At 41.3% G+C, this 21,171-nt stretch overlaps 2 protein-coding genes across 8 annotated transcripts; both read left to right on the top strand.

Moving 5' to 3' along the window:
* fam76b (family with sequence similarity 76 member B) lies at positions 1-5,152 on the top strand. The gene is made up of 10 exons (XM_005735562.1): positions 1-562; positions 1,910-1,974; positions 2,083-2,137; positions 2,263-2,418; positions 2,497-2,681; positions 2,797-2,847; positions 2,928-3,005; positions 3,108-3,243; positions 3,328-3,429; positions 3,975-5,152. Exons 1-10 carry the CDS (start codon positions 476-478, stop codon positions 4,062-4,064), a joined length of 1,005 nt encoding a protein of 334 aa, XP_005735619.1. The 5' UTR covers positions 1-475; the 3' UTR covers positions 4,065-5,152.
* Positions 5,153-6,282: 1,130 nt separating this feature from the next.
* Positions 6,283-21,133, top strand: taf1 (TAF1 RNA polymerase II, TATA box binding protein (TBP)-associated factor). 7 transcript variants are annotated; one of them, XM_013911473.1, is made up of 41 exons: positions 6,283-6,593; positions 6,959-7,073; positions 7,211-7,334; positions 7,405-7,521; positions 8,879-8,998; positions 9,176-9,417; positions 9,515-9,730; positions 9,830-10,072; positions 10,153-10,396; positions 10,573-10,680; positions 10,761-10,928; positions 11,039-11,166; positions 11,385-11,492; positions 11,576-11,749; positions 11,855-12,028; positions 12,180-12,284; positions 12,384-12,584; positions 12,669-12,810; positions 13,016-13,146; positions 13,224-13,304; positions 13,389-13,538; positions 13,627-13,746; positions 13,912-14,087; positions 14,179-14,408; positions 14,503-14,710; positions 15,147-15,318; positions 15,493-15,704; positions 15,804-15,912; positions 17,072-17,170; positions 17,266-17,443; positions 17,545-17,612; positions 17,699-17,821; positions 17,917-18,009; positions 18,110-18,194; positions 18,285-18,352; positions 19,068-19,184; positions 19,450-19,557; positions 19,916-20,011; positions 20,109-20,337; positions 20,449-20,620; positions 20,855-21,133. In XM_013911473.1, exons 2-41 carry the CDS (start codon positions 6,960-6,962, stop codon positions 21,072-21,074), a joined length of 5,973 nt encoding a protein of 1,990 aa, XP_013766927.1. In that variant the 5' UTR covers positions 6,283-6,593; position 6,959; the 3' UTR covers positions 21,075-21,133. The 7 variants fall into 7 exon arrangements, with proteins under 7 accessions (XP_013766927.1, XP_013766929.1, XP_013766928.1 ...); XM_013911475.1 differs by having other exon boundaries at positions 9,173-9,417; positions 14,179-14,402; XM_013911474.1 differs by having other exon boundaries at positions 9,173-9,417; positions 15,147-15,312.
* Positions 21,134-21,171: the final 38 nt, after the last annotated feature.

The following is a 21,171-nucleotide window of genomic DNA, read 5'->3' as shown; positions in this document are numbered from 1 at the left end:
CGGCTGTTGTGTCGCGATAGGTTTCCTTTCTTCTTCGGGAGCCGTCGGCCGCTTCCGGTTACATGACGACGACGGCGTTTATACAAAAAGAGAGAAGGAAAACACAAGGAAAAACACCTTTCTTGGCGAGAACAGCGGAAACTTAATACAAATCGCCGGATTGCTGTTAATGGATTGCTTATGTGTCAGCATAACTAACGACTGCTGACAAGTTAGCTTGGCTGGAAAACGTATGAGCAGTGCAAGATCGCAGATATTTGGAGTTTATTGTTCTTCGCCTGCTTCCTCCAGCTAGGCTATTTCTGTGTTGCTGTACGCTACATAGCCAAGCTAGCTAACGCTGGATGCCAACACGGTGTGTGCTCCTGGTTGTCAGTTAGCGAGCGGTTAGAAAGGAAAGGAAACCGCGCTGTTAATCGCTTTACCGCTGGACTCCGCTATCCGCTTCTAGCTCGTTGGCTTTAGTTGGGCGAGAATGGCAACTACGGCATTGTACGCCTGTACGAAGTGTAACCAGCGGTACCCCTTCGAGGAGCTGTCGCAGGGCCAACAGCTGTGCAAGGTTTGGGAGTGTATGTGTGAGTGAGTGAGAGAGAGAGTCTGCTTGCAAACAAGAATAATCAAACAATCACGACACGAAAGAGTGAAGGAGTGTGCGGGTGTTTTTTGTTTGTTGTTTTTTTTTTTTTTGCCGCCGGGGTGTCACGGTGCTACAACAAGTAGCAGGTTAGACAGGCTCACATTATGTAACAAGTTGGAAGGCAACCGTATTAACGTAACCATGTTTAGATCACTTCTGTACATCGTGCTCTTTATTTAAAGCGCAACAACACAACCATACCACATGTTTACCTGTTGAATATTTGTTCCCGGTAAATAAAATAAAAAATGTAGATTACATGTTTGGTAGTCTTTCTCGTTTGTAGCTGAGGAGCAGAGTTCGTTTATTGGCAAAGGAAAAAATATTTAAATGGAGAAAACCTTGAAGCAAACCTGGCTGATTTTTCCTTTAGATGTTTTCTTCCATAGGCCATGGCTTTTCTTTGCATTAGTGCCGTGCGATACCAACCAAATATAGAGCCAGCATGGCCGATACCAGTACCGTTACTTTTAACCTGTAAAGGTAGCTTATGTAGGAAAGAGCAGCGTGTCGTGATTTATGAGATGAGTAGTCTTCACTTGGCTAATTCTGAACGAATTTTAAGGAACACTAAATCACCGTTTTTACTGTTCACAATAATTAGTTAACACAATAAAACATAACTTTCAGCTGTTCATGGATTTTGAAACTTGGTCTTTTGTAGAGCTGGGATATAAATGTGCCTGTCTGTAAAGCACTTTGGGTCAACTTCTATAGCACATTTAAACAACAGGATATGAGTAACATAGATATGACAGTCAACACAAAAAGGCTCAGACATTTTTCACTGTGCATGTTTGAGGTATATTTTTTCATTTCCAAAAAATAATGTATTTAGCACAATTCAGAAGGCTACATACTGAACTTAAAGGAACACTTATATCAATCTCATACCAATATGGTGTCAATACAGTCACTGTTCATATCGATCTCCCCACCTCTACTAGATTAACTGATACATTCAAGATTATTTTTAATTAATCTTTTTAAGATCTAGACATTGTCACAAAAAGTCTGTTAAACCATGATTGTTCTGTTAATAATGCCTTTGTTTCCCTCAATGGGAAACCCTACTGTGACATTATGCTGGGCTTGTATAGAGAAAATTTACATTGGTGTTTTCACAGATGTTGTAGCCAGCGCACAATACGCACCACCTGCAATGCAGTTTCCACTGTAATAGACCGCAGTAGTGCTGTTTGTTTGTCACCATTCACCAGCAGACAGTCGTGTGCCACAAAATGATATTTCTTTGTTTTTGTACTGCAGGAGTGTCGCATCGCTCACCCAATAGTGAAGTGCACATACTGCAGATCTGAGTTTCAGCAGGAAAGGTGAGATGTTTCACCTCCCAGTGATGTTTGTTCAGCTTTCATTCACGCCAATTCAATGAATTTCGTTGAAGCTTGTTTTGGCTTGAAACCGGTCTTTATTCTTTGCAGTAAAACAAATACAATCTGCAAGAAATGTGCCCAGAACGTCAAACAGTTTGGAACGGTGAGTAGCAAATTTCTCCTGGTTTTTTGTAATACTAGCTGTATTTGCTAGGTCCTGCTTCACTTTTTGCATTTTCTTTTTTATTATTATTTATTTATTTATTTTTCGTTTGTTTGTCTTTGCAGCCCAAACCTTGCCAGTACTGTAACATTATTGCAGCTTTTATCGGGACAAAGTGCCAGCGTTGTACTAACTCAGAGAAAAAATATGGACCTCCACAGACCTGCGAACAATGCAAACAGCAATGCGCCTTTGACCGTAAGGAAGAGGGGAGGAGAAAGGTAAGAGTCTGAATTGCTTGCAGTCTACTGTACAGTTTAGTAGCAAGTTTTATGAGCTAATATCACCTCCTGTTTCAGGTGGATGGGAAACTTCTGTGCTGGCTCTGTACGCTTTCCTACCGCCGTGTCCTGCAGAAGACTAAGGAGCAGAGGAAGGGCTTTGGTTCCTCCAACTCTTCATCCCTGAATGAGAAAGACCACCACTCCAGATCGCACCATCATCATCACCATCACCAACACAGACACAGCAGTTCTCACCACAAGTATGTCATCTGTTGTATCGCCTCTTTCCTCGCATGTTTTGTCCCCAGGCTGCTCAGTCAGCCCTTCAAGTTTAAAAAACACATAAATGTTTTATGTGTCTGTCATATGCTGCAGGCTGAGTGGGAGCCTGAGTCCTGAACAGGAGCAGGGACTGTGGAAGCAGAGGTAAAGCTGCCTTCTTATTTAAGGCTCTTATTGAGTTTTTATTCCCAGAGTGAACACTTCCTTTTTCATCTGCTCTGCAGCCATAAATCGTCTTCAATCCAAAAGGAGACTCCAAAGAAGAAACCAAAACTGGAGATGAAGCCATCCAACGGGGACAGGTACGACAGATGTAGCACATTATGTGCTATATTATGGTTGCATATGTTTTCCTTTATGCCGTTCCCATTGTTGGCTTCATGCTCATTTCCTTCTCCCTCCAGTAGTTCCATTACCCAGTCTATGGATTCAGGGGGAACGGACAACTTCATTCTCATCAGCCAGCTGAAGGAGGAAGTGATGTCACTGAAGAGACTTCTGCAGCAGAGGGATCAGACCATCCTTGAGAAGGACCGAAAGGTAGGTTAATCTGCCTCAGCTGACCTCTGCTTTTGCTTTGCTTTGTTTGAGGGGTTGATTTCTAATGACTAAATTCTCTCGTAGCTCACAGAGCTCAAAGCAGACTTTCAGTACCAGGAGTCAAATATGAGAGTGAAGATGAATCAAATGGAGAAATCACACAAAGAAGCTATGGAGCAACAGCAGGTAGGAATACATGTGTGACACTGAGGGTTTCAGATTCTTACTCCTCATTAGTATTAGTCTTCACCTGTGTCAGTTTTAATTGCCCAGCTGTTTCCAGTAGGTGTGGTAATGTAGCCATTTGATACACTAGAGAAACAATTCATGGGAATTATGTTCTGCAATGATGTAAAGGTTATAATGGATTAATTTCTTTCTTTTGCTGTTTGCTTGTTTTGTTGTTGTTGTTGTTGTTTATTACTTGCTTTATTAGTTTAGAGAAAAAAAAGGAGCATAAGTTATGTTATGTGAATTTACAATAACTATAATTATACTTGCTCTCAATAAAAGATATTTGAAACGGATTAATATTATGATAATAAAGGGATGGTTCACTGTGTCAGCTGATCCATTTCCGTCATCATCATCAAACGTTTTGGTCTTAAATTGTCTTTATAGTTATTTTCTAAGTGTAACAGTGTAAAAGTGTGCATGTTACTAATTGGATTTTTTTTTTTTTAACCCTATATGCCAACATTTATAACTCATTATGTATTTTGTTTCCACAGGCTAAGAACAGGGAGTTGATGAAGCAAGTGGCTGCGCTCTCCAAGGGAAAAAAGTTTGACCGGACAGGAAGTTCACTATTGTTACCCTAACAATAGGCCGGCCAGGGTGACAACACAGAGCGGCTTCATTTTTTGTAACACTGTGAAAGTCTCTCTCCTGTGTTTCCTCATTGCCATCGACATCAACTACTTCTAAATTGGTAAAAAGCCAGAGACCATGTTGTACATGGAAGTGAAATGTTAAATCAAAGAATCCTTCTTTCTCTAATTAAATAAATCAATGTATTTTAGATATTTTCTGGCGGCTTTTCCACTGGATCATAGGATATGACTTTGGATGTGGTGGAGGATGGAGTCCTTTTTTTTTGTTTTTTGTTTTTTTTGTTTTAATCCAACACTGCCGGGCCAAAACAAAAACCATGGTGTGCATACAGTATGTGGAGAACGTTGTCAGTGCAGCCACTTAATGTTTATGGATGTCATGCATTTTATTTATTCAACTGTATTTCTTAGCTTTTTTTTTGTATTTCCTCACAACATACTAAGAGAATATCCCACATTTTGGGGTTTTCTTCAATAGTAATTAGTTATATTTTTGTAAATGGACACGATTGTGGAAGACAGATGCTCCTTAACGGAGACCATGTGCAACTTTACAATGTATGCAAACGTGGAAAAGGCGACCACTGAGCTGCTGCTCGACAGTAGAGAAATCTCTCGGTTAACGGTTCATAAACATAAAACCAACCAATGAGCACTCAGAAAGGCCGTCTCTTGGCTGCCCAGTTACTCACTGTGTGACAGCTGTAGTGCTTTGCTGTTTCTCTTTAGTGGAACGATTGTAATACTGCATGATTTTACTGCCAGATACCGGGTGGCTTTGTGGTCAGACTTTTTCTTCCCCTGCCCCTCTTTTAATTAGTTTTTTAAGAGTCACTTGTAAATGTATCACCGGGGTCAGCCAATGTATTTAAACTATTGCTTGTATCTGTTTTAGTGAGTACAGTATGTGTATGGTAAGGCCAGTTGAAATTAACATGTCTGTAGAAGATGCTTTTTAAACAAACACACCTATCACCCTACATTACTGGGCTGGTTTCATACTGTGGTGTCCAGGATCACTTTTGTACTTTTCCAAACCAAGTGTTTTAAAACTATTAAAACTGGCTAAACTGTTACGGTGTTCTCTTTGACTTTTTATTTTACTTATTACTCAGCGGGCCTCTATTATTAATGCATAGTAGTTTACCTTTATGAACATGTGGAAAAGAGGGAGAGTGAATATACTGGGTAAAGGATACTGAATTTAGACCTGATGGTAAGGGATAGGGTGAGATGGAGGCAGATGGAACAGCTGAAAGAAGAATGCTTGAGTCCATTGAGTGAGGAATGACATCTGTGTCAAAGCAAAAATATGTACGGATTGTAATGTTTTTAGTAGCTTCCAGATGTGATTATGCACTCCCTGTCACCACCAGCAGGTAACTTTTTACCAATGGGCTGGGTTTGATTAGTGTTGTTGTTTTTGCTTTTCATAGTTCTTTTTTCTTTTCTTTTAATGCATCACAACATCACCCAGAGGTATTGCTGGGTATTAAATTAAAGTACAGACTGACACTGGTTCAACTTTGGTTGACAATTCCGCAAAATAATTCATAGTTTTGACGTAAAGTCATTGCAACTGTTCGCATTCTGTTGATAGATTCTTCTTATTGTAAACCGGAATTGACTGTACTTGCAAAGAGGTAGTATCAAATACTTGACATCTGATATAGAGAACAAATAAATAATATCTGGTGCACACAAGTTCTAATTTTTAGAACAATAAAAAGTGAAAACCGTAAGACCAGTAAGTTTTGAATTCCTCTTGAAAGATTTTCAGTAAACACTGATTCCCCAACAGCTTTAGGGACGCCATGTCACAGAAAGTATTTTAAGATGTGTGTACTGTAAGGGCATATAATTAAAGTTATTTGCGATAAATTTAGCAAATTTTGAGTTAATGTAGGAGTGATGGTTGCATTTGGCTAGTTGATTAAAATGGGCTACAACACAAAACCATAAAACTGTAGTGAATAGAGTATGAAGTATAGTCGAGACTGATTCGTTTTATTTTTATGGAATGAGTACGGGCAAAAATTCAATATCATTAAATTTATTGTAACTTAATACTCAAGCGCAAAGAAAATGACAGACGTTTGCGAATTACTAGTGAAAAATAGTGTACCTTTTGTAGCGAACTCCACTAATTCCTAGGTTTTAGGGAGTACCTGAATGCGTCACATTTATTCATCCGGGTCACTGGGACTTTCCGCAGTTTGGCTAGTCCAGTCTGCAGATCGCTGCAGTGCTTTACAGTAATACAAATAAAAACAACCCTTACCCGAATATGTATATACTGCGTTTAATGAGTTAAAGTGTTTATTGTTTGACTTCGTAAAGTTAGTCTAGGGCCAGGGTAAAATATGTTTAAGTGTACGGATTTTAGTCACCGTATTACAAGTTGTTTTGTCTAGCTAATATGAGCTAACTTACTTAGCCTCATCTATTAGCATTCAGAAGATAAATCGAGCTGGCTAAATCAAAAGCGTACAAAATCTAAAAAGAACTCAACGAAAGGTAAGTGGCAGTTGACTGGAGTTTTATTTTATTCACGTTTTACAGTCATAAGTTCAGGCTAGCTAACTAATATTTAGGTTAACTTTGTTTTGATTGTAGCGCAGCTAACCTAAAGTTAACAGGGTTCAGGTCACAGCTCATTTCTCATTTGTTTTAAAAATAAATGACAAAAAAACAGATTGAATGATGTTACTCTCTAATCTTGCGATTTTTTTTTGCTACTAATAAGCAATAGTAGGGACACTGAAATAAATATAGTACGTCTTGGCAGTAAAATGCAAAGAATTACGGAAATCAGTTTATGAAGACCGAGGAAATTAAATTAGGAGGTCCAAATGCTTAAACTCTAAATGTTGTCCTTGTAGGATGTCGGACTCGGACAGTGACGATGATCAGGATCGCCCTTTTTCTATAACTGGCTTCCTTTTTGGAAACATCAACGAAGATGGCCAGCTAGAAGATGACAGTGTTTTGGATAACGTAGGTGTTTGTGATACGTTTGTCTGCAGAAACATTTAGTAGCACGTTTAAGCTGGCAAACTTAAATTTTCTTCAACAGCTGTCTGCTTTTACTGTTCATTGAAATGTTTTGTTTCTGTCTCATTTCCTTATATCAGGAGTCCAAAAAGCATCTAGCTGGTTTGGGTACTCTGGGTCTGGGCTCACTTATTACAGAGATCACTGCCAATGAGGATGATGATAAGGAAGAAAACAGAGACCCTGCCAGCGTGGATGCGGAAGGTGAGGTCACATATATGAAGCAAATTAGGAGCAGTATTGTGCAAAGTTTAAAATAATTGACCTTCTCCAGGTTGGGTGAAGAGCACTGAGGATGCAGTTGATTATTCTGACATCAGTGAAGTTGCTGAGGATGAGACAAAGAAGTACCGTCAGGCCATGGGGTCTCTGCAGCCCAGCAGGAAAACAGGTGATCAGCAATGTTACAGCTCTTACAATGCTTAACTGTGGAGACAATGAGGCTGGTATTGTTTGTACTTTGTCAGTAGATGATCAGTTAAAACAAATCTTTTGAACATTTTATGTCAGTTGAGGATTTTATGACATTTTAACATCCTTAAGGTGGATGCAGTCTTTGAAAAAACAATCCGGATATTAGATTTTTCTAACACTTACACAGGTAAAGGTTTGTTAATTAAGTTTGTAATTAAGTACGCCTCATGTTTCAGTGGCTTGTGGAATCACCTTTAGCAGCAGCAACTTGAGATAATAATCTTCTGTATGACTTTCTGGACTTTGTTTTTGCACAACACTGGTCACTATATTCTTCATTCCGGTTAATACTTGTACAGCTGCTGTTATTGTGTATATATTTATTTATATTTAGATTTCTTCATACATTCTTATATAGTTCTGTATTGTGTATTTTGTTGTACAGTTATTTTATTTTCAACTTTAATTTATATATTTTTTTTTTTTTTCCCAGTTAAATTTACCCTTCATTCTAATTTGTGTTGTACAGTTATTTCATTTTTAACCTTAATTTATATTTTATTCCTTCCTAGTTAAATTTACCCTTTTTAATTTTTCATATTTATTTCCTATCTTATTCATAGTCTTTCCTTTTTTGTTTTCTTTAGGTCACGAGCAGTTGTCCAAGCATTTCACTACATATCGTACTGTGTATGACTGTGTACGTGACAAATAAAATTTGAATTTGAATTTGAATTTGACTTTCAGTGTCTCACATCATTGTTGAGGAATTTTGGTTTAGTCTTCGTCAGCACGTTCCTTCAGTTCATTTAGGTTTGCAGACATGCTGCAGAATTTCAATTAGATTTAGGTCTGGACTTCGCAACACCCTGATTCCTTTCTTTTGCAACAGTTCTGTTTTAGATTTGCTGCTGTTGTTAGGATCATTGTCCTGTTGCATGAGCCAGCCTTTATCTGTCACACAGATGGCCTCACATTTGACTTTGGAATATTTTGCTGTACCGAGGAGATCACGGTTGACTTAATGACTGCAAGATGAGGTGTTTGTGCTAATATGTTGTGTTTGGTTTTGCCAAACATGGAACTGTGCATTATGGCCAAATATCTCCACATTTGTGTTGCACGGTCTGACCTTGGGGTGAGTTTTCTGGGACATCCCCTCCTGGGTAGATTATGGCATTGTGTTAACACACAACTGAAGTCATCAGCCAGTTACCCTTTTAATTCCTATGGAAACAGTAAGGATGTACTTAGTTTTTCACATGGCTGCATAGTCCTGTGTTTTTCCTCATGACTATGTTAATAAAAAATATTTTCAAACTCTTTATTCCTAGACGATGAGGATGACTATGATGCTGATTGTGAGGATATTGACTCTAAGCTCATGCCCCCTCCACCACCACCAACTCTTCCTACATCTAAGAAAGAGGAACCCTCCACTCAGAGCACAAATGGCAAGTACATAGTTGCTTGTGATTACTTCGTAAAAGTTTAATTGGGTTTGGATTAGTCTTTCTCGCAGAATGTATTAAATTAAATTGCAATACATGTTTATTTTGATCAAATAATTTTCATCACAAACTTTGATGACCTCTACTGCTCAATTGATTTATTACTGTCACCTGCAGCAGTTGGGGAAGATGGGGATGGCATCATCCTGCCTTCCATCATCGCACCATCCTCTACAGCAGATAAGATTGACTTCAGCAGCTCCTCAGACTCTGAGTCAGAAACCGACCGTCCTTGTCAGGGTTCAGGGGCCGGTGGTTCTGCGGACATTCTCACACTCCCTCTGGCTGGCATCATGCAGAAAGATGCTGCCAAAGCGTTGCCAGGTGTCACAGAGCTCTTCCCAGAGTTTAGGCCTGGAAAGGTACAGCATCTTTATTTACACATACTTAAGGTTCATTTTTATCAACATTTTAAATTGAAGGAGATTATTAAATCCATTTTCTTGAATGTGCTGGCAGGTGCTCCGGTTCTTGCGCCTGTTTGGCCCTGGAAAGAATGTGTCATCGGTTTGGAGGAGCGCCCGCAGGAAAAAGAAGCGAAAACATAGAGACCATCAGCCTGGGACACCTCCTCCAGAAGGAGAACCATCAGAACAAAGCCAGGAGAAGAAATCTGGATGGGTTTATGAGTACGCTCTTCCTCCTCCTCCAGAGCAGTGCCTTTCTGATGATGAGGTAAGTCTTTGCTGCATGCTTGAGTAATATCAGCTCTTAGCAGTTTTTTCTCAGTATGTCAGGTTAATCAGCACTTTACATTCATTCTGCTTTGTCCAGATAACCATGATGGCTCCAGTAGAATCAAAGTTTTCACAAACATCTGGTGATGGGGACAAGGAGACAGAGTCTCGGCCTAAAGTAGCAGAATGGCGATATGGTCCAGCCCAGCTCTGGTACGACATGCTAGGGGTCTCTGAGGATGGAAGCAATTTTAACTATGGGTTCAAGCTTAAGGAAATGGAATCCAGTGAGCCTCAGAAGCAGGATACGCCTAATGAAATTACAGAGACTTCTCAAGAGGTATGCAGATACAGACATCTCTAGCAAAAGGAGGTAAATGATACTGATCATCCTGCTAAAGTTGTGAAATATATCCATAGGTCCAGATGCAGGAGGACAATGACATTGTCGATGGTAATGATGATGATGATGATGAAGATAAAGACAGAAAAGCTTTGGAAAATGAACTCTTCCTCATGGTCACTCAGCTGCAATGGGAGGATGATATAATCTGGAACGGGGAGGACGTGAAACACAAGGGTACCAAGACTCAGCGAGCCAGTCTTGCAGGATGGCTACCCTCTAGCATGACCCGTAATGCCAATGCTTACAACGCACAGCAGGGTAAGATAGCTGGAAAAATTCAGAAGTAAATCTTTGTGGGTCTTTTTTTTAATGCTAGCAGAATACAGTACTGTGGTGTGCTATTGTTGTACGAACATTGATAATTGATGGTGGAGGAGTCTGGTGTAATATTGAGTGTGTTTAAAAGAAGCCGTAACATCTGTTTAATTTTAAAGGTCTGACAAGAAGTAATTCTCAACTGGTCCCACCTACACCTCCACCCATGCCCAAAGCTGCTTCGATTTCTGGTTCGAAGCGGGACAAAAACAGCCACGATAATCAAGGTCAGTTTACGCTTTTGGTCACATTTCAGTCCTTCCTGTTTCAAGATAATTTCTCACTGTTTGTTTTTGACCCATTACAGCCTCCCAGGACGAAGACTGTCTTTGGTTCTCCATTTTTCCTATTGATAATGAAGAGTTGGTATACGGACGCTGGGAAGACAACATTATCTGGGATGACCAGGAGATGGATCACATGCTTGACCCACCTGTTCTTACACTGGATCCCAATGATGAGAATATAATTCTAGGTATAGTCAAAAATCTTTATCTGCCACTTCTTCTGTTATGTTTTCACTTGTTTTAGGCTTTTTTTTTCTTTCTTTTTATTAAATCTGTGTTATGCTGCTCTCACTTGAAGAAATTCCTGATGAAAAGGAGGAGACTACCTCCCACTCGCCATCAAAAGAGAATAAGAAGGAAACTGCAATCAAGAAGAGCCGCATCCTGCTGGGGAAAACGGGCGTGATAAAAGATGAGCCACAGCAGGTATGGGAAAGGCAATCTTGATAATTTGGTGCTGATTTGTACTGGAGATGTGGTTTGTTTGAAGAAAAAGGTGAAAATATCTAAGAGGGAATAAAAAGGGCTACATAAAAAAAGCACGACTGTAAAACGGAAATACTCAGGAACATTTTTACACTTAAAAAATTGGAATTATAGAATAGCAGCACTTTGAGTGCTATGTATGCTTTCTCTCAACACAGAACATGTCCCAACCTGAGGTCAAAGACCCCTGGAATCTGTCCAATGACGAGTTCTATTACCCCAAACAGCAAGGCCTGAGGGGAACCTTTGGTGGCAACATCATTCAGGTAAATGGTAGTTTATAACAGTGAATATAAAGCTTAAAACAAATTGTGTTGTGTAATATGAAAACTTTTTGTCTTGTTGACAGCACTCCATCCCAGCCCTGGAGCTGCGGCAGCCCTTCTTTCCCACTCACATGGGACCCATGAAGCTTCGCCAGTTCCATCGTCCAACTCTGAAGAAGTACTCATTTGGAGCTGTGGCTCAGCCGGGTCCACATCCTGCTCAGCCTCTGCTCAAACACATAAAGAAGAAGGCCAAGGTATGTCCTCAAGCACTATTACACTGTGAGTGTAGAGATAAATATGTAGTGTTTAAATGTTGTCATTTTAGTGTTGATGTGTACTGAATATATAGTCTTTTATAGATGCGAGAACAAGAGCGGCAGGCAGCAGGAGGTGGAGACATGTTCTTCATGCGGACCCCGCAGGACTTGACAGGCAAAGACGGAGATCTGATTCTGGCTGAATACAGTGAAGAATACGCCCCTCTCATCATGCAAGTTGGCATGGCAACCAAAATCAAGAACTACTACAAAAGAGTGAGCTTGACATTGGATTTGTATTGTACTAACTTTGCACTTATGTTCTGCTCTGCTGAGAAAAGTGATTTTTAAAACATGATGAAATTCACCAGATCATCAAATTGTTATTTCTCACTCAATATTATGACGCTGTTACTGTGCTTTTCAGAAACCTGGAAAAGATCCTGGAGCACCCGATTGTAAATATGGAGAGACTGTGTACTGTCACACATCCCCTTTCCTGGGTTCTCTGCATCCCGGACAACTTCTTCAGGTCAGCACCGTATCAGCGAAATAACCAGATCTGTGCATATATATAAAATCTCTGTTCTGTGATCATGGCAAACTGTATGATGGTGTGCCTTTTCCTCAGGCTTTCGAGAACAACCTCTTCCGTGCTCCAATCTACCTTCACAAGATGCCCGAGACTGATTTCTTGGTTATACGAACACGACACGGCTACTACATTAGAGAGATTGTGGACATTTTTGTAGTTGGTCAGGAGTGCCCATTGTTTGAAGTTCCAGGGCCAAACTCCAAACGAGCCAATACTCACATCAGAGACTTCCTTCAGGTATTTTTATTTATATATTTCTTTTTTATTTAGAGCTCGGCTGTTGTCTGCACATAGCTGACCTATCACTTCTGTGTTCTGCAGGTGTTCATTTATCGCTTGTTCTGGAAGAGTAAGGACCGGCCGCGGAGAATCCGCATGGAGGATATAAAAAAAGCTTTCCCCTCACACTCAGAAAGCAGCATCAGGAAGCGACTTAAACTGTGTGCTGACTTCAAACGCACAGGTAGACTTCACACGTTTGACTGTGTCGATTGTTTAGTGATGATCATCATGGATTAGACTAACTTGTGTTGAGTCGGGGAAATATTTGGGGCATAAAAAGATTCTGTGCACTTTGAAGTTGCATGGGGTCAGCAGTGCGCGTGTGTGTATGTGCGCCTTGAAATGACAGAGTGATGAAATGATTTGTGTGCTTGTCCTCATGGCAGGAATGGACTCAAACTGGTGGGTGCTGAAGCCTGATTTCAGACTGCCAACAGAAGAAGAGATCAGGGCCATGGTTTCTCCGGAGCAGTGTTGCGCTTATTACAGCATGCTGGTAGCAGAGCAAAGGCTGAAGGTAACAGCTATTACCTACATGTATCTTCATTTGTATTTATTTAGTGTCTTATTCATCAAGTTTTTTCACCCCTTAAGGATGCCGGATATGGTGAGAAATCCTTCTTTGCTCCAGAGGAAGAGAATGAAGAGGACTTTCAAATGAAGATTGATGATGAGGTATCAACTGAAACTCTTCCTCACAATAAAGTTAACTAATACAGACTTGAGATGACTCCATGCTGATTCTGTGTCACCCTCCAGGTGCGGACAGCTCCTTGGAACACAACCAGAGCCTTCATTTCTGCCATGAAGGGAAAGTGCCTGTTAGAGGTTACAGGTGTGGCTGATCCTACAGGGTGTGGAGAAGGTTTCTCCTATGTGAAAGTGCCCAACAAGCCCACTCAACAGAAGGTCTGAGTGTCTGAAGTCAAATTCTGCCGCCTCAGCGTTACTTATATGACATGTAATGCTGACAAGTTTGTTTCTGGTGATTTTGCAGGATGACAAAGAGCCACAACCAGTGAAGAAGACAGTCACAGGGACAGATGCTGATCTGAGGAGGCTCTCACTGAAGAATGCCAAGCAGCTGCTGCGCAAGTTTGGTGTGCCAGAGGAGGAGGTGAGACCAGGGTGATGTTCAAGCACTTTAAAGAGATGCGAGACATTGTCAAACTTTTTCCTGATTAGGTTTGATCTGAACAACCAGTAGAAACACAGAAAAGGCTTTAGTTTTAAGATTCTTTTTAAAGGTTCTAAAGTGATCCTGTTTTTGTCTGTGTGTCAGATCAAGAAACTGTCACGTTGGGAAGTTATTGACGTGGTCAGGACCATGTCCACAGAGCAGGCACGCTCAGGCGAGGGACCCATGAGTAAGTTTGCCAGAGGCTCTCGTTTTTCTGTTGCTGAACACCAGGAGCGTTACAAGGAAGAGTGCCAAAGGATCTTTGACTTGCAGAACAAGTGAGTTTCCAGTACAGCATTATGAGTGTTTTATTCAGGATCCTGCCTCTGCACACTTTAACTTCTGTATCTTATTGCACCCCCACCTCAGAGTGTTGGAGTCTACAGAGGTGCTCTCAACAGACACAGACAGCAGTTCAGCAGAGGATAGTGACTTTGAGGAGATGGGTAAGAACATTGAGAACATGCTGCAGAACAAGAAGACCAGCACCCAACTTTCCCGTGAGAGGGAAGAGCAGGAGAGGAAGGAGCTGCAGAGGATGCTGATGGGTGAAGAGAGCGATCGTGACAAGGGGCGCAAGGAGCGGCGCAAAGGTATATGTAAGTGTCCTTTTGTGATATTAAACACAGTCTTAATGTTAAGGACAAAAAATTGAGTATATAACTGTGAACTTTACTTCTCTTCACTCTATAGCCAGTTCCTTGTCCACCAGCTCCCACAAAGATGATGACACATCCTCCGTCACCAGCCTGAACTCCTCGGCCACGGGACGCCGACTCAAGATCTATCGCACCTTCAGAGATGAAGACGGCAAAGAGTATGTGCGCTGTGAAACTGTGCGTAAAGCTGCAGTCATTGACGCCTACACCAGGATCAGAACCACCAAGGATGATGAATTCATGTGAGTGTGACTGTAATTAAAGTCAGTTTAATTAAAAAATAATTATTTGGTTCTTGGAGGTATCCCATCGGACTGGTTCTGTATTTATTGGTGCTATTATGTAACAGTTAAAATAAAGTAATTTTGACCCAGCAAAGTCTATGTTTATAGAGCCGTGGTTAACGCACAGAAACCAGTGATACCAGTGATTATGACTCACAACTTTTTCGCGACTTTGTTTAAAATTCAAATTAGTTTTAATATTTTTGATACATCTGTTAAATATGCAGAAACCTTTTCTTGTTGGTGTTGTATGGTGTAACCAGAGGATTAATCAAATTCATGGGTATGGATTAAATTACTAAGAAGGAAAAAAAATGTCACTTAACTCAGACCTCTTTTTGTAAACCTGTGAATGTTAAAGGTCCTCGTTTTTCTTCTTTAAATCTTTTTGCAGACGAAAGTTTGCCCTCTTTGATGAGCAGCACAGAGAAGAGATGCGGAAGGAGCGCCGGCGTATTCAGGAGCAGCTGAGGAGGCTGAAGAGAAACCAGGAGAAGGATAAGATCAAGGGGCCTCCAGAGAAGAAGACCAAGAAGGTCAAAGAGAGACCAGACCTCAAGGTAAAAGTAAGCTTGCCGATTCAGTACTATATGCCTTTCTTTCACTTTTTCCTCACAAGCTTCATGGTAATGCACAAAATTCAAAACCTACAGCCAGTTTTCCTTGAACAGTTCTTCTACTTATAATATAGCCCTGCTAGATTATCCTCGTGTTCCTTAATGTTTTCCTCTTTTCCCTAGCTAAAGTGCGGTGCATGTGGCGCCATTGGACACATGAGAACAAACAAGTTCTGCCCACTTTACTATCAAACCAATGCCCCACCCTCCAACCCAGTCGCCATGACAGAGGAGCAGGAGGAGGAGCTGGAAAAGACAGTCATCCACAATGACAATGAGGAACTGATTAAGGTGGAGGGCACCAAGATTGTGCTGGGCAAACAGCTCATTGAAAGGTATAAAAAAATTAGATTTAAATTTCCCATGTTTTGCAAACTATGTTTTACTCATTTGCTACATTTACAATAAATGGATCTGTGTCTAATTTGTTACAGCGCTGATGAGGTGCGCAGAAAGTCTTTGGTGCTCAAGTTCCCCAAACAACAGCTACCAGCAAAGAAGAAGAGACGTGTAGGCAGTGCAGTCCATTGTGACTATCTCAATGTAAGCATCCTTATACAGATTGTTGCCATACAACATTATGATGATGATGATGAGAAAAACTTTACAAATAAAGGTCTTATATATTTATTCCTACATTACACACATCCATAAACACGTTATATGTGAACACAAGCCCAAAATAACGTATGAAAGACTAGGGAGAAGCTAACCTATAGATCTGAGTTTTCAGCTACCACTAATTAGCTGACCCGAAAGGCTTACAGCAGCGTGCCCTGCAAACTCATTCTTTTCTATGTTTTGTGCCACTCAATTAAAATTTTGTGCGCCAACTGGGGAGCATAGAAAGTCAAGCAGGGTGCACCGGCCAGAGCAACAGAAATTTGGGTCATTTGCTTGACCTAGCAGTTAACACAGTGTATGCCACCTGTGTGCATGCTATTTCCTGTGTGAAAGGGTCTTGGGGAAATGCTGTTGTAAAGTTTAGGAGCTACAGGTTGAAAAGAGTGGTTTCCACCGGATTTAAAATAAGAGTGTGGAACACTTGAACAGATGATCAGAGAGGCTGGCTGCTGTTACATGGACTCAGCAGGCCTTCTTTGTAGGACAGGGGTGTCAAACATAAGGCTCGGGGCCAGAATTAGCCCGGCAAAGACTTCAATCTGGCCAACTGGACGACGCTGGTAAATGTGAAGGATGCATAGATTTTGAGCTTTTATCTATTATTTAATAATTTTTAGAGCCTCTCTTTTGATAAAGAAGCCCCCTCAATTCCGATTCATACTAGAGCAAAGTAATAGATAAACAATTAAATGACAGAACATTCCTGTTTTTTCACCATCTGCTATATAATTTATTAATTATATTTTATTTTTTTACAGTGGGTTCACAGAAAAGCAATACATTATCTTTGAATTAACAAAGTCTTTTTATTTTATAATTACAGGACAGTCTGGGTAATGAACTACAAAAACCTTTCTGTAATATTACACATTTATAGTGTGTAAAATTTCCCTGGTCCAGCCCACTTAAGATCAAAGTAGTCTGTATTGGCCCACAATGTAAAATGAGTTTGACATCACTGTTTAAGGGCGTTATAAGTGAATACAATTGTAAAATGATCTGAATTTCACTGGATTGAAGGTGAGGGTCACTTTAATAGATGATTTAAGTCTTTTTTTTTTCTTTTCTTTTTTTCCAGAAACCACACAAGGCCATCCACCGCAGGCGCACAGACCCCATGGTGACCTTGTCCTCTGTGCTAGAAAGCATCATCAATGACATGCGGGATCACCCCAATGTAAGAGGCGTCTACAACGCGTTCACTTTACCTTAAAATTCTGTTCTTTGTTCCTATCCAGCTTCACCTTTATTACATCTGCCTCTTCATTGTAGACATACCCGTTCCACACGCCAGTCAATGCCAAAGTTGTGAAGGACTACTATAAGATCATCACGCGGCCCATGGACCTGCAGACACTAAGGGAGAATGTGCGCAAGCGGATGTACCCGTCGAGGGAGGAGTTCCGTGAAGCAGTGGAGCTTATTGTCAAAAACAGTGCCACCTACAATGGTAGAGTTACAGGAACACGCTTAACAGACTCAGTGTGGTTTCAGTGAGATTTCAAACCTTCATCAGTTTGTTGAGATGGCTTTCTGTTTTTGTCTCACCAGGGGCAAAACATCCAATAACGCAAGTTGCACAGTCCATGCTGGATCTGTGTGATGCTAAACTGAAAGAGGTGAGTGGATGTAAACATCATTGCCATGATTTGGTCTCACACCAAATTAGTTCCTCATCAACTGTCAAATCTGTGTGTGTTTGCAGAAGGAGGACAGGCTGGTGAGGCTCGAGAAAGCCATCAACCCTCTGCTAGACGATGATGATCAGGTGGCCTTCTCCTTCATCTTGGACAACATTGTAACCCAGAAAATGATGGTGGTTCCTGATGTAAGTCACCTCCTTCAGTCGGTTTGAGAACAGTGATCAGTATAGAATCGGATAATAATCTAAGGCTCGTTCTTCCACTCTTCCCCTCTTTGTAGTCGTGGCCATTTCACCATCCCGTCAACAAAAAGTTTGTGCCGGATTATTATAAAGTTATTGTGAACCCCATGGATCTGGAGAATATCCGCAAGGTGAGAGGCTAACAGGATGTCAGACTTACCTAGAGTCATTTAATATTGGCAGCAGCATGAGGAAACACCCTGTTTGTGTGTCTGTGTTTAATTTCAACAGAACATCTCCAAACATAAATATCAGAACCGAGAGACATTCCTTTCAGATGTCAGTCTCATCCACACCAACAGCATCAAGTATAATGGTAAATGCTTTTATGGATCATTTTACCTCAGCATTTAATTTCTCTTAAAATAAGTTTGACTAACTTGACCATCTTGTGTGTCTTTGACAGGTTCAGACAGTCCTTACACCAAGACAGCTCTCGAGATTGTTAATGTGTGCAAGCAGACTTTGGCAGAGGTGTGTAGAGGATTCTTAGGGTGTTTTCACACCTGTAGTTTGTTTATACTGGAGCTGTTCACACTGAGAAAAATTCAGATGAACTCCAAGCAAAGTAAAACCACATGACAATTTTCAGTCTGCTTTATGGCCAAATGTGTCTGGGCTGGGAGCACGTTTATCCAGGTGCTGTGTCATTTCGCAGCTAGTTGCTAGGCCATACAGACTTTCGCACATCTATAGTAGCCCAGAATACAAATCATGCATGGCTACAGGAAGTGGTTTTTAGCTCAACTTTTGCAACGTGCACCTTGTAGTTGGGTCAGATTGAGGTTGCCAAACAAGCTTCTCTGGAGTTCATTTGGAACTCCACACCAGAGTGCAATTACTGTGTTCACATCCGCACAATCAAACTGCACCAAAGTGGAAAACAAACCAGTTTAATTTAAACTAGCTAAACACTACAGGTGTGAAAACACCCTTACTTTGCCCTTTTGAAGTTAAATAAGGCTGAGTTTGATTGAGTAGTTTCAAAGCAAAGTTAGGAGCAAATCAAAGGCAGTTTGACTCGTAGTTTTAAAAATGTTGCATTGACACAGAGTGGAAATGTGAAACCCGGGTGTGTAAAATCAGACTGTGAAATATTTGTTGCTTGTAATGTATTTTTAACACATCTAAACAAGAAGAGAAAAAAAACAACCGCTTTAGAAATAGTCACCATTTATTGTGTTTGCAGTATGATGAGCACTTGACTCAATTGGAGAAAGACATCTCTACTGCTAAAGAGGCAGCTCTAGATGCAGCAGACCTAGAGAGTCTGGAGCCAATGACGCCTGGGCCATACACACCTCAGGTAAGACAGCATCCAGGGCCTAGTTCCTTTAGGCCAAACCAAGTACTCTAAACTTTTGTGCGTGCAGTAGCTTCCTTGCCACTCCTTGTATTGCTTCTCCTTCACTTGTTCTTTGCACTAACTCTCCTTTCCAGACTTTCACATTTCATTTGTACAATCTAGTTTCTTTACCGTAGTGTCTTCTTTTTCCCAACCTGTTCTTCTCCTTCGTTCCTGCCCTCTTTGCCGTGTCTCTTTGTCCGTGTCTCTGTGCGGTGTTGGCCAGCCTGCTGATTTGTTTGACAGCGGGGCTTCGGGGAGTCTGCCCAGAGAGCCCAGCAGCCTTTTCTCTGAAGGACCTCTAGTGGGTGGTCCAGAGAAGAGAGGGGGGCAGGTATGGAGAGACAGAAATAAGTCTTGCAGCCACATGCCCACCCCTCTTGTATCTATCCTCAAAGCATCCCGCTTCAGTAGGCATTTCTGTTGTACCACCTTTCACACAGGTGACAGTTTTTTTTTCACCCTTGATTTGTTACCTGTCTGTGTGGCTGTTTTTACTCAAGTACTGCAGACCTGTCTGATTGATGTCTGATTGAGGCAAAGGGGCAAATTCATACTGCACTTTGACCTGATTCTGCAGACATTGTCCAGAGATCACATGTGAAAATGTCAACAGTAAACACCACAGTAAACAGTGACAGGCCATCTTTTAGACAAGTTTGTTTCCTGACCCTTTTCATTCTACCTCTCAGGGACGGCACAGCAGAAGACCAGGGGAAGAAGAGTCTGATGTGGATATTGAAGGCTTTGATGAGGATGACGATGGCAAACCCAAGACTCCTGCTCCTGTAAGAAATACAGATTTACTGATACTGAGCACATACACACAGATGTAAACTGCCTCCGTTCTTATTTACCTCATGTTTTTGTGACCTGTGTCTGAAGGCAGAGGATGCAGAAGGAGATCAGGAGTACGAGGACGATGACGAGGAGTTGTTGCTACCTCCTCGCAGGCGGGTGCATGACCAGGATGACGAGGAGGAAGAGGAGGAGGAAGAGGAGGGCGACGGAAGATCTAATCGCCCAGCTCAAGCTAGCGTGCTCTATCAGGATCTGCTCATGTCGGACGTAGAGGATGATGCCAGCGAAGAGGAGGGTGACAACCCGTTCTCTTGTAGGTTCACAATTATTCTCCAACGTTCAGAATCTAAATAGCAAAATCTGGTGGACACAGAATGTCTTTTCTCTTGTAAAATGTCCTGATGAAATGCGTCTCACCCTCCAGCCATACAACTATCGGAGAGCGGCAGTGACTCGGACAGAGAGGTTGATGTGCGACCTGCGCCTCCACGGAGAACTCAGGAGACGGCCCGCATGGGCATGGAGCAGGACGAAAGTATGATGTCATACGAAGGGGATGGGCCTGATGGGCCACACATGGAAGACAGCAATGTCAGGTACAGCAGACCAACTGACCACAGTGAAAACATAAGAATGTAAATGATGGCAGTCTCCTTATCACAAAAGTGCATCTGGAAATGAGGATTTTAATGAGGGAAAAATGACATTTAAAGCTTAATTTTCATTGTCATGAAGTATTTAAATAGTTTTATCGTATGCATATCTGTACCACTGAATCATTCCATGTCCTGATGTTATTTTAAAATCTCTTTCCTTGGTTTTCATCTCAGCTACGGCAGCTACGAGGAGACGGAGAGTCAGAGTCAGATGCAGCCATCTAGTTTGGGAAATGGAGAAGAATACGGCATCAGCGAGGAGGAGGAAGACGAAGAAGACGAGGCACGGAGGAGAGGCCCAGCTGTGCTCTCTCAGGTCCAGCTCAGCGAAGATGAAGAGAGCGAAGAGTTCAGATCTATTGGGGGCGAGAGCGACATGGACTCTGACAATTAGCTTCTTTCGATTTCTTCTTCTGCTTCTTTTGCTCCAGAATCACGAAAACTGAAACAGTTTTAAAAATGAGGAAATGAGATCTTAGGTAAATATGTGT

Source organism: Pundamilia nyererei, unplaced genomic scaffold, assembly GCF_000239375.1.
Source record: "Pundamilia nyererei isolate P.nyererei 1_Seehausen unplaced genomic scaffold, PunNye1.0 scaffold00064, whole genome shotgun sequence".
In the NCBI taxonomy this organism is placed as follows: domain Eukaryota; kingdom Metazoa; phylum Chordata; class Actinopteri; order Cichliformes; family Cichlidae; genus Pundamilia; species Pundamilia nyererei.
The sequence above is the reverse complement of the archived record's forward strand: the minus strand, read 5'-3'. Positions and strand labels throughout refer to the sequence as shown.